The 11,754-nt window shown below is 32.7% G+C and overlaps 4 protein-coding genes across 6 annotated transcripts in view; 3 read left to right on the top strand and 1 right to left on the bottom strand.

The window, feature by feature from the left end:
* Window positions 1–2,422: 2,422 nt before the first annotated feature.
* LOC107849599 (UDP-glycosyltransferase 91A1) lies at window positions 2,423–4,048 on the bottom strand. The gene has a single exon (XM_016694157.2). It carries the CDS (start codon window positions 3,913–3,915, stop codon window positions 2,503–2,505), a length of 1,413 nt encoding a protein of 470 aa, XP_016549643.2. The 5' UTR covers window positions 3,916–4,048; the 3' UTR covers window positions 2,423–2,502.
* A 580-nt stretch (window positions 4,049–4,628) lies between these two features.
* On the top strand, window positions 4,629–6,192 carry LOC107849609 (UDP-glycosyltransferase 91A1-like). The gene is given in 1 exon segment (NM_001324663.1): window positions 4,629–6,192. A coding segment is annotated over 1 exon segment (1,413 nt). The 5' UTR covers window positions 4,629–4,654; the 3' UTR covers window positions 6,068–6,192.
* A 976-nt stretch (window positions 6,193–7,168) lies between these two features.
* LOC107849519 (putative UDP-rhamnose:rhamnosyltransferase 1) lies at window positions 7,169–7,916 on the top strand. Its single transcript, XM_016694079.2, has 2 exons — window positions 7,169–7,731; window positions 7,850–7,916. The coding sequence occupies exons 1-2, from the start codon at window positions 7,169–7,171 to the stop codon at window positions 7,914–7,916; spliced, it is 630 nt and encodes a 209-aa protein (XP_016549565.2).
* A 2,918-nt stretch (window positions 7,917–10,834) lies between these two features.
* Window positions 10,835–11,754, top strand: part of LOC107850804 (KH domain-containing protein HEN4) — a 21,809-nt gene continuing 20,889 nt past the window's right edge. Inside the window, exon 1 of one of the 3 annotated variants that reach the window (XM_016695568.2) lies at window positions 10,835–11,588. In XM_016695568.2, the coding sequence (XP_016551054.1) occupies window positions 11,025–11,588 (564 nt within the window). In that variant the 5' untranslated portion in view covers window positions 10,835–11,024. Of the gene's footprint in view, window positions 11,595–11,754 lie in introns of all 3 variants that reach the window. The other 2 variants (XM_047400614.1, XM_047400613.1) reach the window with 2 other exon arrangements.

Here is an 11,754-nt window from a genome sequence, read left to right as displayed (position 1 = left end):
TGTCCATTAAAGGTTCTATTAATATCAATAAATACATAGCATCCATTAAAGTCGAAAAGTTGCGCAAAAAGGATACTCCCTCGTTGACTTTTACTTGTTTAATATCTTAAAAATAAATTTTTACTTTTACTTGTTAATTTAGCATATCAAGTAAAGACAAAAAAAATTTCTTGTTTTACCTCAATATTATTTTTTTATTTTTCAAATTATTTTTCAATATCTAAGATTTTACAATGAATATGAGTTTTGATAAATACATATATCAATCATTATTTCTAGTGGGACATGCAAAGTTTAAAATGAATAGGTAAAAATGAACGGAGAAAATAGACAACAAATTACTATGAGATTTGTACCTTAATTTCTCTTGCTCCTAAGTGAAAGCAATTTACTTCAATATATTTGTAGGTGAAATATAAAAGATACAATTACACCTTCTCCCATTCTTATGGTATTCATTTTTATCTCTGTTTTGGACTTATATATATATTACAAACAAGCCTATTTGATATTATATTATAGGGAAAAGGCTTAAATATGCCACTGAACTATCAGAAATGACTCATTTATGCCATTTGTTAAAAGTTGGGCTCATTCATGTCATTGTCGTTACAAAACTGGCTCATCCATGCCATTACTTTTAACAACCGATTTTTAGAAAACAGCTTTGTCACGTGGCAGCATATTAGAGGTCCATGTCATTTTTTATTTTTTAAATTTTTTTAATTATTTTTTTATCCATTAAAATGAATCCACCCAACTTTTTGATCCATTAAAAATTAGTTTGATCTATAACGATTAGGTTAATTGTAGAGTCAAAATTTTCATTAAAAGATTTTAAAATAACATAAAAATATATATGAAGAAATCAATGAACATATATATATATATATATTAATTTATTTTATACTCCCACACAAATATATACTCTCATGTTATCTAACTTATCAAAAATATATTGAATTCCATGTCATCTTCATTTTATTCTTTCTTCTTAAATATTTTATTTCATTAAAGAGAAAAGAACAATAAAATTTTAGAATTAATCAATTCATTGAATTAAGTATATAATGAAATGATAAAGACTATACATATATAATACTTGTGAGTTGTAACTTGCATGCATGGATTATATATTGTTTTTATTCAATTTCTAGGATTGAACCACTTAAAATTAATTATTTAAGGATATAAAACTATGACGTCTCACCAATTTTTATGTAACTATATCATTAAATCAAATTGTAATTTAAGAAAAACATAATTGTAATTTAGACAAATATTCTACCTCCAATGATTAATGTTGATTGCCAAATAATTATCTTAATATATGATTGTGTCAAAACATTAAACGAGATATTAAAAAAGATGAAAGGGAGCAGTATAATGAGTGTTTGAGAGAACAATGTCCTACATGAAAAGTAAAAAAGAAATGAAATATTTATAAAATGTCGGATATTTAAGGTTTCTTGAAAAAAAAATGTCAATTTGGTTCAAAGCGAATGATATCATACAATATTAAAAGTATTTTATGGTAATTAATTAGCACAATAATTGATATCAACGCCACTGTACTGAAATTTTTGCAGGATAGGTATGAGGATGATAGAGTGACGGCATGAGACGTATTGTCTTATTATCTTTGCTTGTCTATGGATCAATTTACTATATTTGACCACAATTTTAAGCCGCATACAACCAAAAAAAAAGTTGATAAGCTTGGTAACTATAAATACTCGGATGATATGAGACGATACACAAATAATCTCAAAATTAACTCATTAACAATAATTAATCAAGTAAAATTTAGTTCAAAGGGAGATGATCATATTATTGATCCGTATTGTGAAAAGAGTCACACGTGAAATTCAGAAAAGGAAAAAGGAAACTATTGATATGGGGCAATATACAAATAATCTCAAATTTTAAAAGTATAGATGAAACTAATTTTTAATGGATCAAAAAGTTGGGTGGATTCTTTTTAATGAATCAAAAAAAAAAAGAAATTTAAAAAAAAACTAATTTAAAAAAAATAAAAAAAATTTAAAAAATAACGTGGACCTCTAATATGCCGCCACATGGCAAAACTGTTTTCTAAAAATCGACTGTTAAAAGTAATGACATGAATGAGCCAGTTCTGTAACGACGATGGCATGAATGAGCCCAACTTTTAACGAATGACATAAATGAGTCATTTTTGATAGTTCAGTGGTATATTTGAACTTTTTCCCTATAATATATTCATTTCGATCGTTTTTTTATTTATAATATTTTTTAACTTTGTTTTAAAATTGCAACTTGATTTATTCTTATGTTGTGTCACTTTACTTCTTCTGGTGCTTCTACTTTTATTTATATATGTATATATATAAAAAAAAATAAAAAATAACATCAACCAACAAGTAAATACACACAACAATAATTATATTACATTATTTATCAAATTATTATTATCACAACTATTAAAAGGTGCATGCAAACCCAAGCTTTTTTTTTTCCATTTCATCTTTCAGTCTTTTTATAGTTTTGAAGAAAACTTAATAAATTAGCCACATAATTATTTTGTCTTTTCTTGTCACAAAAAAGATCTTTCACCTCTTTGACCTTTTTCCTGTAAATCTCACCCTCTTCCTCAACGAGTACCAAATTCACTGACTCAGCCACTGAGTCACGAGTGAACGATCCATCTCGATCATCTCTAGGAATTGAATACGCCATCCTCTTCTCCTCCAAAAGCCTAGCATTTATTCCCTGATCAGCCAAGAACGTCAACAGAACCAATGGTCTCTCGAATTGTATTGCCTCGACCACTGAACTCCACCCTGAATGAGTCAAAAATCCACCCACTGAGTGGTGACTCAATATCTTAAGTTGTGGGGCCCAACTCGTGCACACAATTCCCCTCCCCTTTGTTCGATCTTCGAATCCATGTGGTAATTGAATCAATTCATCATCAGATTCCCCTCTCTTAGTTCTTAAAACCCAGAAAAATGGTAATCCAGAAAGCTCTAACCCGAGAGATAACTCAGTGAGTTCGTTTTGACTCGGTTTTGCTTCGCTACCAAATGCCACGTAAATCACTTTCCCCTTTTCTTGTTTGTCAAGCCATAATTTTATCTCTTCCCATGCATTAATCTTCGTGCTATCATCATCATATGTCGTTGTCGGAAGTTGTCCCACTGGAAAAACTGGTTTACGATGAATATCCTCGACAACTTTCAACCATTCTGGTTCAAATTCTGAACAACTTCTCACAAGCAAAAAATTACAGTGTTCGAATGTTTTAAATATACGAAACAAATCAGAAACATTTTCTTCCTCGCCTTTCATGGAAGCTTCAAAGATTCTTGAAACTTCAAACAACTTGAAAGCGACGGTGGTGTCAAACGGCACCCATTTGGGGCAAATAGTATATTCCTCTGGTGTCTCCCGAATTTCATAATCATTGTTCAATCCTGGGACAGGTCCGGTGAAACCCAGAGCCGCGGCTATGAATATGCTGAAATAAGCCGTTGGAATGCTGAATTTTGAAGCGATTGAAGGAATCCAGTAAGAAGCAAAGTCGAAGAATATAAAATCAGGAGTTGAATCTTCTAGAAACTTAGCCATGGACTCTTCGAGTCCATCATATGCAAGTTTGAGGTATTTGACTTGCTCATAAGGTACATCAATAGTGGCTTCTGCATTCTCCGGTAACTTTTCTACGTGGGGCATCGGAAGTTTGACGAACTTCAAGAACTGAGAAAGATTTGAAGGAAGTTTTGGTAGACGATCGATGTTTCTTGGAGTAGAAATGAAGGAAACTGTATGACCCTTTTCAGCAATGAGCTTTGATAGCTCCAAATATGGAATCATATGGCCAAAAGCTAGCCATGGAAATACTGCCACATGCAACCTTATGTTGTTTTCTGCCATTTTTGTGTGCTAGGTAGAGCTCTGTCTTTTTTCTTGCAAATGCACTTGTAGATATATTAATTAGCAACTAATGATCATTATCAATTTGTAAATATCAAGAATAGTATTCCAACCAAGAAGATTCAATATAACTTTAATTATTTTCCAAAAGCCATTTGCACTATAATTATTTATATAATCTTTGTCCCTTGTCATATCATTCAACTGTATATATATATTTTTATATTGTTCGTTGATTGGTTTTTCCACCCAGAAAATTATTTTATAATGCTATGGGATCCACTTGCAGGGCCACCGTGAATATATTTTTTTTTTTTTATAATAAAGATTTTGGCTGTCCTGCTACAAGATAAAAGTTCTTAGTGTGAATGTGCATTTAAATATTCTTGTGAAACAATCATAGAGACAACTTAGAACCTTTTTCGAAAATTGTATTGACACTTCTACGTATGTCATGCATATATCGTAGTATAATTTTTCACTAACGTATTTATATTTGCCTGCCTTCTTGTTGGTGAAATATGATGATCATCGACCAATGATTTTTAGATTATTATATACATAACTGATTCCATACGGAACAAATATAAAAATACAGCAAGATCGGTTTTTGGAAAAAATAAATGTGTGTATCTTATCTTTGTTACGTTGGACTATTATTGAGATTCATAATATTATAAAGTCTATAGTTTCTACTTGCATTATGCAAGAAATTAAAATACTTCCATAGCACACAAAAATGGCAGAAAATGGCAAAAAGTTGCATATTGCAGTATTTCCATGGCTAGCTTTTGGGCATATGATTCCATATTTAGAGCTATCAAAGCTCATTGCTCGAAAGGGTCATACAGTTTCCTTCATTTCTACTCCTAGAAACATCGATCGTCTACCAAAACTTCCTCCAAATCTTTCTCAGTTCTTGAAGTTCGTCAAACTTCCGATGCCCCACGTGGAAAAGTTACCGGAGAATGCAGAAGCCACTATTGATGTACCTTATGAACAAGTCAAGTACCTTAAACTTGCTCAAGATGGACTTGAAGAATCAATGGCTAAGTTTCTCGAAGATTCAGCTCCTGATTTTATATTCTTTGATTTTACTTCTTATTGGGTTCCTTCAGTTGCTTCAAAATTCAACATTCCAACGGCTTATTTCAGCATATTCATCGCCGCGTTTCTGGGTTTCGCCGGACCTGTGCCGGGATTGAACAATGATTATGAAATTCGGAAGACGCCAGAGGAATATACTGTTCCACCGAAATGGGTGTCGTTTGAGACCACTGTTGCATGGAAGCTGTTTGAAGTTTCTCGAATCTTCGAGGCATCCATGGAGGGTGATGAAGAGAACATTGCTGATATTACTCGTTTCTATAAATCTGTGGAAAATTGTGATTTTTTTCTTGTGAGGAGTTGTTCTGAATTCGAACCAGAATGGTTGAAAGTTATTCAAGATATTCACCGGAAACCAGTTTTTCCGGTGGGTCAACTTCCGACAACGACATATGAAGATGAAACCACGAAGATCAATGCATGGAGAGAGATAAAATTTTGGCTCGATAAGCAAGAAAAGGGAAGAGTGATCTATGTAGCGTTTGGTAGCGAGGCAAAACCGAGTCAAAATGAACTCACTGAGTTATCACTCGGGTTAGAACTTTCCGGATTACCATTTTTCTGGGTTTTGAGAACTAAAAGAGGGGAATCTGATGATGAATTGATTTGCTTACCAGAAGGGTTCGAGGAACGAACAAAGGGAAGGGGAATTGTGTGCACGAGTTGGGCGCCGCAGCTCAAGATACTGAGTCATGATTCAATAGGTGGATTTTTGACTCATTCTGGATGGAGTTCGGTGGTTGAAGCAATACAATTTGAAAAGCCATTGGTTCTATTAACATTCTTGGCTGATCAAGGAATAAATGCTAGGCTTTTGGAGGAGAAGAAGATGGCGTATTCGATACCGAGAAATGATCGGGATGGATCATTCACTCGTGACTCGGTGGCTGAGTCGGTAAGTATGGTACTCGTTAAGGAAGAGGGTGAGATTTATAGAAAGAAGGTTAAAGAGGTGAAATATCTTTTTTGCGACAAGAAAAGACAAGACAATTACGTGAAAAATTTATTAAGTCATCTTCAAAATTATAAGAAAACTAGAACATAAAATGAGTCGATTTGCTTGCATTTTTCAATAATTGTGATTTCAGATCAATTTATGTACCCCTTAGATTATTTTATCAGATTATCAATTATCTCCATGAGTAAGCGATGGTTCTTTTTTCTTTAAAACTGCGGAGTGCTTTGATTTCTATTTGGTTAACTTGTGCATCGATTAGCTTAAAACTCATCTCAAAATAAAAGATAAAAATGCAATAAAATTGAATAAATCAAGTTTGACCATGTGTGTGGTAAGCTCATTTGCCGTCTCGTATGAATAAAAGGTTTTGTCGTGACCACACGGATTTGAAGCCTCGACCAAGAGGACAATATCGTTTAACAAATTTCTTTTTTTTGTCATTAGATCAACAACACACTTCGTACTCGTGGATTTCTAATTTGTAGTTCGTAAATTGCAAAGAAAGAACTCCATGGACCTCATCATTTGCTTACACACAAAGAAGATATGAATCTTAATCATCATATCTCATCCATTATAAATATAATTCATTTTTTTTAAGTCAGATTTGTAATTATTTAGTCTATAATTTCTATCATTTAATAGGTCCGAATGTATAAGATGCTATTTGTTTTTGGATTATTGTAACAATGACATTTAATTTCATCGCGAACCATCGTAGTCGCTCACCAATATTAGCTATTATCACTCACAACCACCTCCAATCACCATAATTAGACGTCACCGTTAGTCCATCACTGGTCACTATTTATATCATAATCACCGGCAGCCATCATTTTGCATTGTCAATCACCACTACAACTCATCAACTATTAAATGTTTACTTTTTTTACCTGAAAGTTTAGGTATGAAACTCAAACAATTAATATTTTTGATACGTTTTGATATATAGCTGATGATAGTTCAAGTAAAAAATACGCACACCTGATAATCCAGATTCCAGATATAAAACTAAAAGTCGAGATATTTTATGTGTATTTGACTAACCGCCGGTAATCTCCACCATTAATAATGGAGTAACTGTATAAGTGGTCCATAAGGGGACTACATATCAACGACAGTTGACTCTTATCTCTTGAAATTCATCAATCTATAAATGTATAACCACTTACTCTTTAACACAAAAAAATGGCAGAAACAAACAAAAAGTTGCATATTGCAGTATTTCCATGGCTAGCTTTTGGCCATATGATTCCATATTTAGAGCTATCAAAGCTCGTTGCTCAAAAGGGTCATACAGTTTCCTTCATTTCTACTCCTAGAAACATCGATCGTCTACCAAAACTTCCTCCAAATCTTGTCCAGTTCTTGAAATTCGTCAAACTTCCTCTACCCCGCGTAGAAAATTTACCTGAAAATGCAGAAGCCACCATTGATGTACCTTACGAGCAAGCCAAGTATCTCAAAATTGCTCAAGATGGACTTGAAGAACCCATGGCTAAGTTTCTCGAAGGTTCAGCTCCTGATTTTATACTCTTTGGTTTTACGTCTTACTGGATTCCTTCAATCGCTTCAAAATTCAACATTCCAACAGCCCATTTCGGCATATTCATCGCCGCGTTTTTGGTTTTCACGGGACCTGTGCCAGGATTGAATAATGATTATGGAGGTCGGATGACACTGGAGGAATACACGGTTCCTCCCAAATGGGTACCGTTTAAGCAGGGGCGGAGCTACAGCCCCGAAGGCTGGTCAGAAGGGAAAAAATTTTCATTAAATATAGATATTTGTAGTTATATATATATTGTTGAACGCTCCTAACAAGCTAAAGATGCATAGCCTGTTGGTCATTCTAAAGAATATCTGCAGCAACAACCTAGGTTCGATTCCTGGAGGGAGCAACAGTGTTTTTTTTTTCATTTTTCACTGCGTTTAATTAAGACCACTGGTTATATAGATATCTGATTGGGTTTGCATTACTTTTTGATTAATATTAATTCAAAATCATAGTTTAATTAATACTATTGTTAATCAATTTTCTCCATTAATGCTTACATTGTATAACTCTGCATTCTAATAAAACTATATTGAAAGGATCCTCATTCATTCTATCAAAATCGTCGGTGGTTATTGTGCTTTGGTCAATCACACATTTGAATGTTGGAGCTACCATTTCACGTACCTCATATTTAATGTATTATGAATTTTATTTTTTTTTTTAAAAAATAACAATTAAAGAATAAGTGCGTCCACAAGGGCATGATTGAGTGGTTGGGAGGTGGTCTCTCATGTGTGAGACCTTAGATCCAATCGTGCTCACCTGAAGAGCAGAGGTTGTGGCAGAAATTATGAGTTTCTCGAGGGATCTAAAAATAAAATAGAATAAGTGCAATAACGAAAAAGATTTTAACTTTTAAGTTTAGAGTATCAACTATCCTATTAAAAATCTTATCCTTTCTTTATTCTTTCCTTCTTTATAATTGAGAAGTTGCATTTTCCCCTAAGCTCTTTTATCTTTCAAAAATCACAAATTTGATGCAAGTATACAAAAGGCCACTTTCATTTATCCAAAATAAAAACAAAAAGAAAAGAACGATCCTCTCAATTAAGAGTAAAATGTAATTAGGCACATAAAAGAAAGAATGTTCCTTTCATTTAATAGTAAAATGTAATTAGGCACATAAAAGAAATATTAAATACTTATCCATATTCATTAATAACTTCAAATTCAAGTTACAATAGTTTAATGATATAATGAAAATATATATTAATTAATCATGATTAAATGATAGTTATGTATATTCAAACACATATTATGCATTTATTAATTTAGCCTAAATTAAACATCCGAATAAATCATGATAGGAGCCAGGAGGCCACAACGCAAACGTTAAATCACCTTAACTTCTTCATATATTTATTTTTTTATATTTTAAATCTTCCTCCTTATGTGTTTTAAACTTTGATTTGCTGGCTAAGTATTAGATTCTCAAATTTTCCTTCTAAATTTAGTTTTGATTTCCTTAAAAACTTTCTCTAAAAGGATATATAGCCTTTTATTTAATTAATATATGACCACTAGATTTTTTTTTTTTCCACCAAAAGATGTTCTTAGTCCTTGTCATGAAGCAAAAGAGGCATGGCTCCACCAAAAAAATGTGTAGGGAATCTTTTGTGAAAGCAAACAATAGCCTAATGCTTTGTTTGGATACACATTTTTGACACTAAGAAAAGTGAAGGAAACAAAAAAGTAAAGAGGCTAAGCATGAAAATTTTATTCTGAAAAAAATTAAACTTTTGTGAGTAAAAGTGAATTTTCTCATAAAAAGTTGGATTAGCTTTTAAAATTCTTTGAAGATTTCATTTCAAAATTTGATTCGAAATTCATGATAAAATAGATATTTGAAGATATATTTTTAAAATCTGATTCAAAATTTATGATCAAACGGATATTTGAAAATAGAATTTTAAAGTCTGACCCAAATTATATCAAAATAGGTGAAACAGATTCATCAAAACATGCATTATTTATTATGTAAGCTTAAAGGTATTTTAAAGCTTACATAAAAATACGTTGTGGTGCAGCGGGTGAGGTTGCTTCACCTCAATCAGAGGTCGAAGATTCGACCCTTTACATGGAGAAAACTCTGTTGGGAGCACTACCCCTAAATGGGGCCCTACCCGGTGCGAATCTGAATTAGTCGGGTTGCAATACGGGTACCAAACATCGAATGAGAAACCAGGAAAAAAGCTTCACCATAATTAGTGTAGTAACCACGATTGTTAAATAGCAAAAAAGAAACTTCTATAATTTCACATACAAACACACCCTTACCATATAAGAGAAAAAAAAAAACGAAAAAAAAATATATCACATACTATACCCTCAAATTTCGTCTTGCCTAACAAGTAAATATTCTAAATTTGAAAGTAACAACTATACACTCCAACTTATCTTTACTTGTCCCATAAATACTCAACACTAACATGACAATTAAAGATATCTGGATGATTATTTTACAAATTAAAGTATATAACTGATATAATGATACAATTGAGATGTTTAGACGCAATATTATAGTATTGCAAATTAAAGTATATAACTGATATATTGATATAATTGAGATGTTTATACGCAATATTATAGCATTGACAGGTACTCAACTTATCTTATATTAGTTGATCATTTTTTATTTTACACGCATGTTAAGAAATCATAAATAAGAAAGTAATTTTATTAATTGACCCTTCAAAATAATTTTTTGAAAATTTTACAAATAAGACTGAACACTTTTAAAAAAAATTCTTACAAAATAATTTTAAAAAATTAATTAATATTTTTCTAATTTAGCAAGGTGGACAACTAATACAGCAACCACACACCTAGTAAATTCCACAACTAAAGTCAAGGGAGGCTAAAATATACACATACCTTATCATTACCTCGAGTAAAATTATTTTTTATGTATATATATTAGATATTGAACTCTCTTTGATTAGTTAATATGTTCACTTATAACCCCCTTCATAAATATCCTGACTCCGTCACTGTCCTCGATTCGAGTATAGAAAATTTAGATACAAAGAAAAGAAATTTAGTGCAGGTAATATGACAACACAGATTATTGCAGAATCTCCCATAAAAAGATAGTAACCAATCAAAGAATAGTAAGATAGTAAATCAAAATACAATAAATATTGTACTATCATGTTATGATTAGTGAACGATGATATTTTTATTCAATTAATCTTCTATTTTAGTATGTATCTATGAATAATTATGGTTAGTAAGATAATCAATTACTTTTAGTAAGATAATGAAGTAATACGTACTAAGGGAGTATGATCCAATTTGGAAATAACAAAAAAAAAAAAAAAAAACGACAGAGTCACACTGAAGTCATACTAAAGTCACACATATATATATGTCCTTGAGCCAACATTTCATTAACACCACCACCTTTTTGCCACCGTCCTCCGCCGTACTCCCCCGCACTCCGGCGAAGAAACATACAAAATTTAACTTTTTGTGTAAAACAAAAAAATGAACCACCAAAACCACCACCGTCCGGCGATCAAACACGGCGTCAGCAGCGGCGCCTCCGCCGTCAGCGGCGGGGGAAGTGGAGGAGAAGTTCATTTCCGATTACTCTGCCACGTCAACACAGCTGGCGGAGTAATCGGAAACTCAGGCGGTTTAATCCGGCAGCTGGAAGCTCAAACCGGGTGTAAAATCCGGCTCGAAGACCCGTTACCACATTGGCACGAACGGGTCATCAACATCATTGGTGACTCAATTATCGATAGAAAAATCATGATGAAGTGTGATAATAGTAGTGACGAAGTTGAACTAGTAGAAGTCTCGAGAGCACAAGAAGGTTTGGTTCGTGTTTACGAACGTATTTTACAGATTGAAGGAAGTGGTGGAGCTGAAAAAAACGGGTCAGTTGGGTGTAGAATGCTTGCAATTTCGAGTCAAATTGGTGCATTAATAGGAAAAGGTGGTGTCATTGTTGATGGTATAAGGAAAAGTACTGGTGCGAAGATTAAGGTTTTGAATAAGGAGCAACTTCCACCTTGTGCTGTACCGGAAGAAGAGTTGATTCAGGTGAGGGTATGTTTGTTTTTTGTCTGTTTGGAGATGTTAATGTTGTTGTGTTGTTCAATTAGTGATTGTATGGCAATGTGATTGAGAGGACCCCTAAGTTGTTGTGAATCATTCAGTATGGAAATGAAATGGAGTGGAATGGATATAGAAGATAGCAACAACAACA

This window comes from Capsicum annuum, chromosome 12, assembly GCF_002878395.1.
Source record: "Capsicum annuum cultivar UCD-10X-F1 chromosome 12, UCD10Xv1.1, whole genome shotgun sequence".
Classification (NCBI taxonomy): Eukaryota; Viridiplantae; Streptophyta; class Magnoliopsida; order Solanales; family Solanaceae; genus Capsicum; species Capsicum annuum.
Note: the sequence above shows the minus strand (reverse complement) of the source record. Positions and strands in the feature narration are given on the sequence as shown.

Excerpts from the sequence above, each read along its gene's own strand:
- LOC107849599 (XM_016694157.2), bottom strand. The coding sequence starts at position 3,915 with ATGGCAGAAAACAACATAAGGTTGCATGTGGCAGTATTTCCATGGCTA.
- LOC107849519 (XM_016694079.2), top strand. The coding sequence starts at position 7,169 with ATGGCAGAAACAAACAAAAAGTTGCATATTGCAGTATTTCCATGGCTA. Across the intron at positions 7,732-7,849 it reads AGCTACAGCCCCGAAGGCTG|CAACAACCTAGGTTCGATTC; the intron begins GTCAGAAGGGAA and ends GAATATCTGCAG.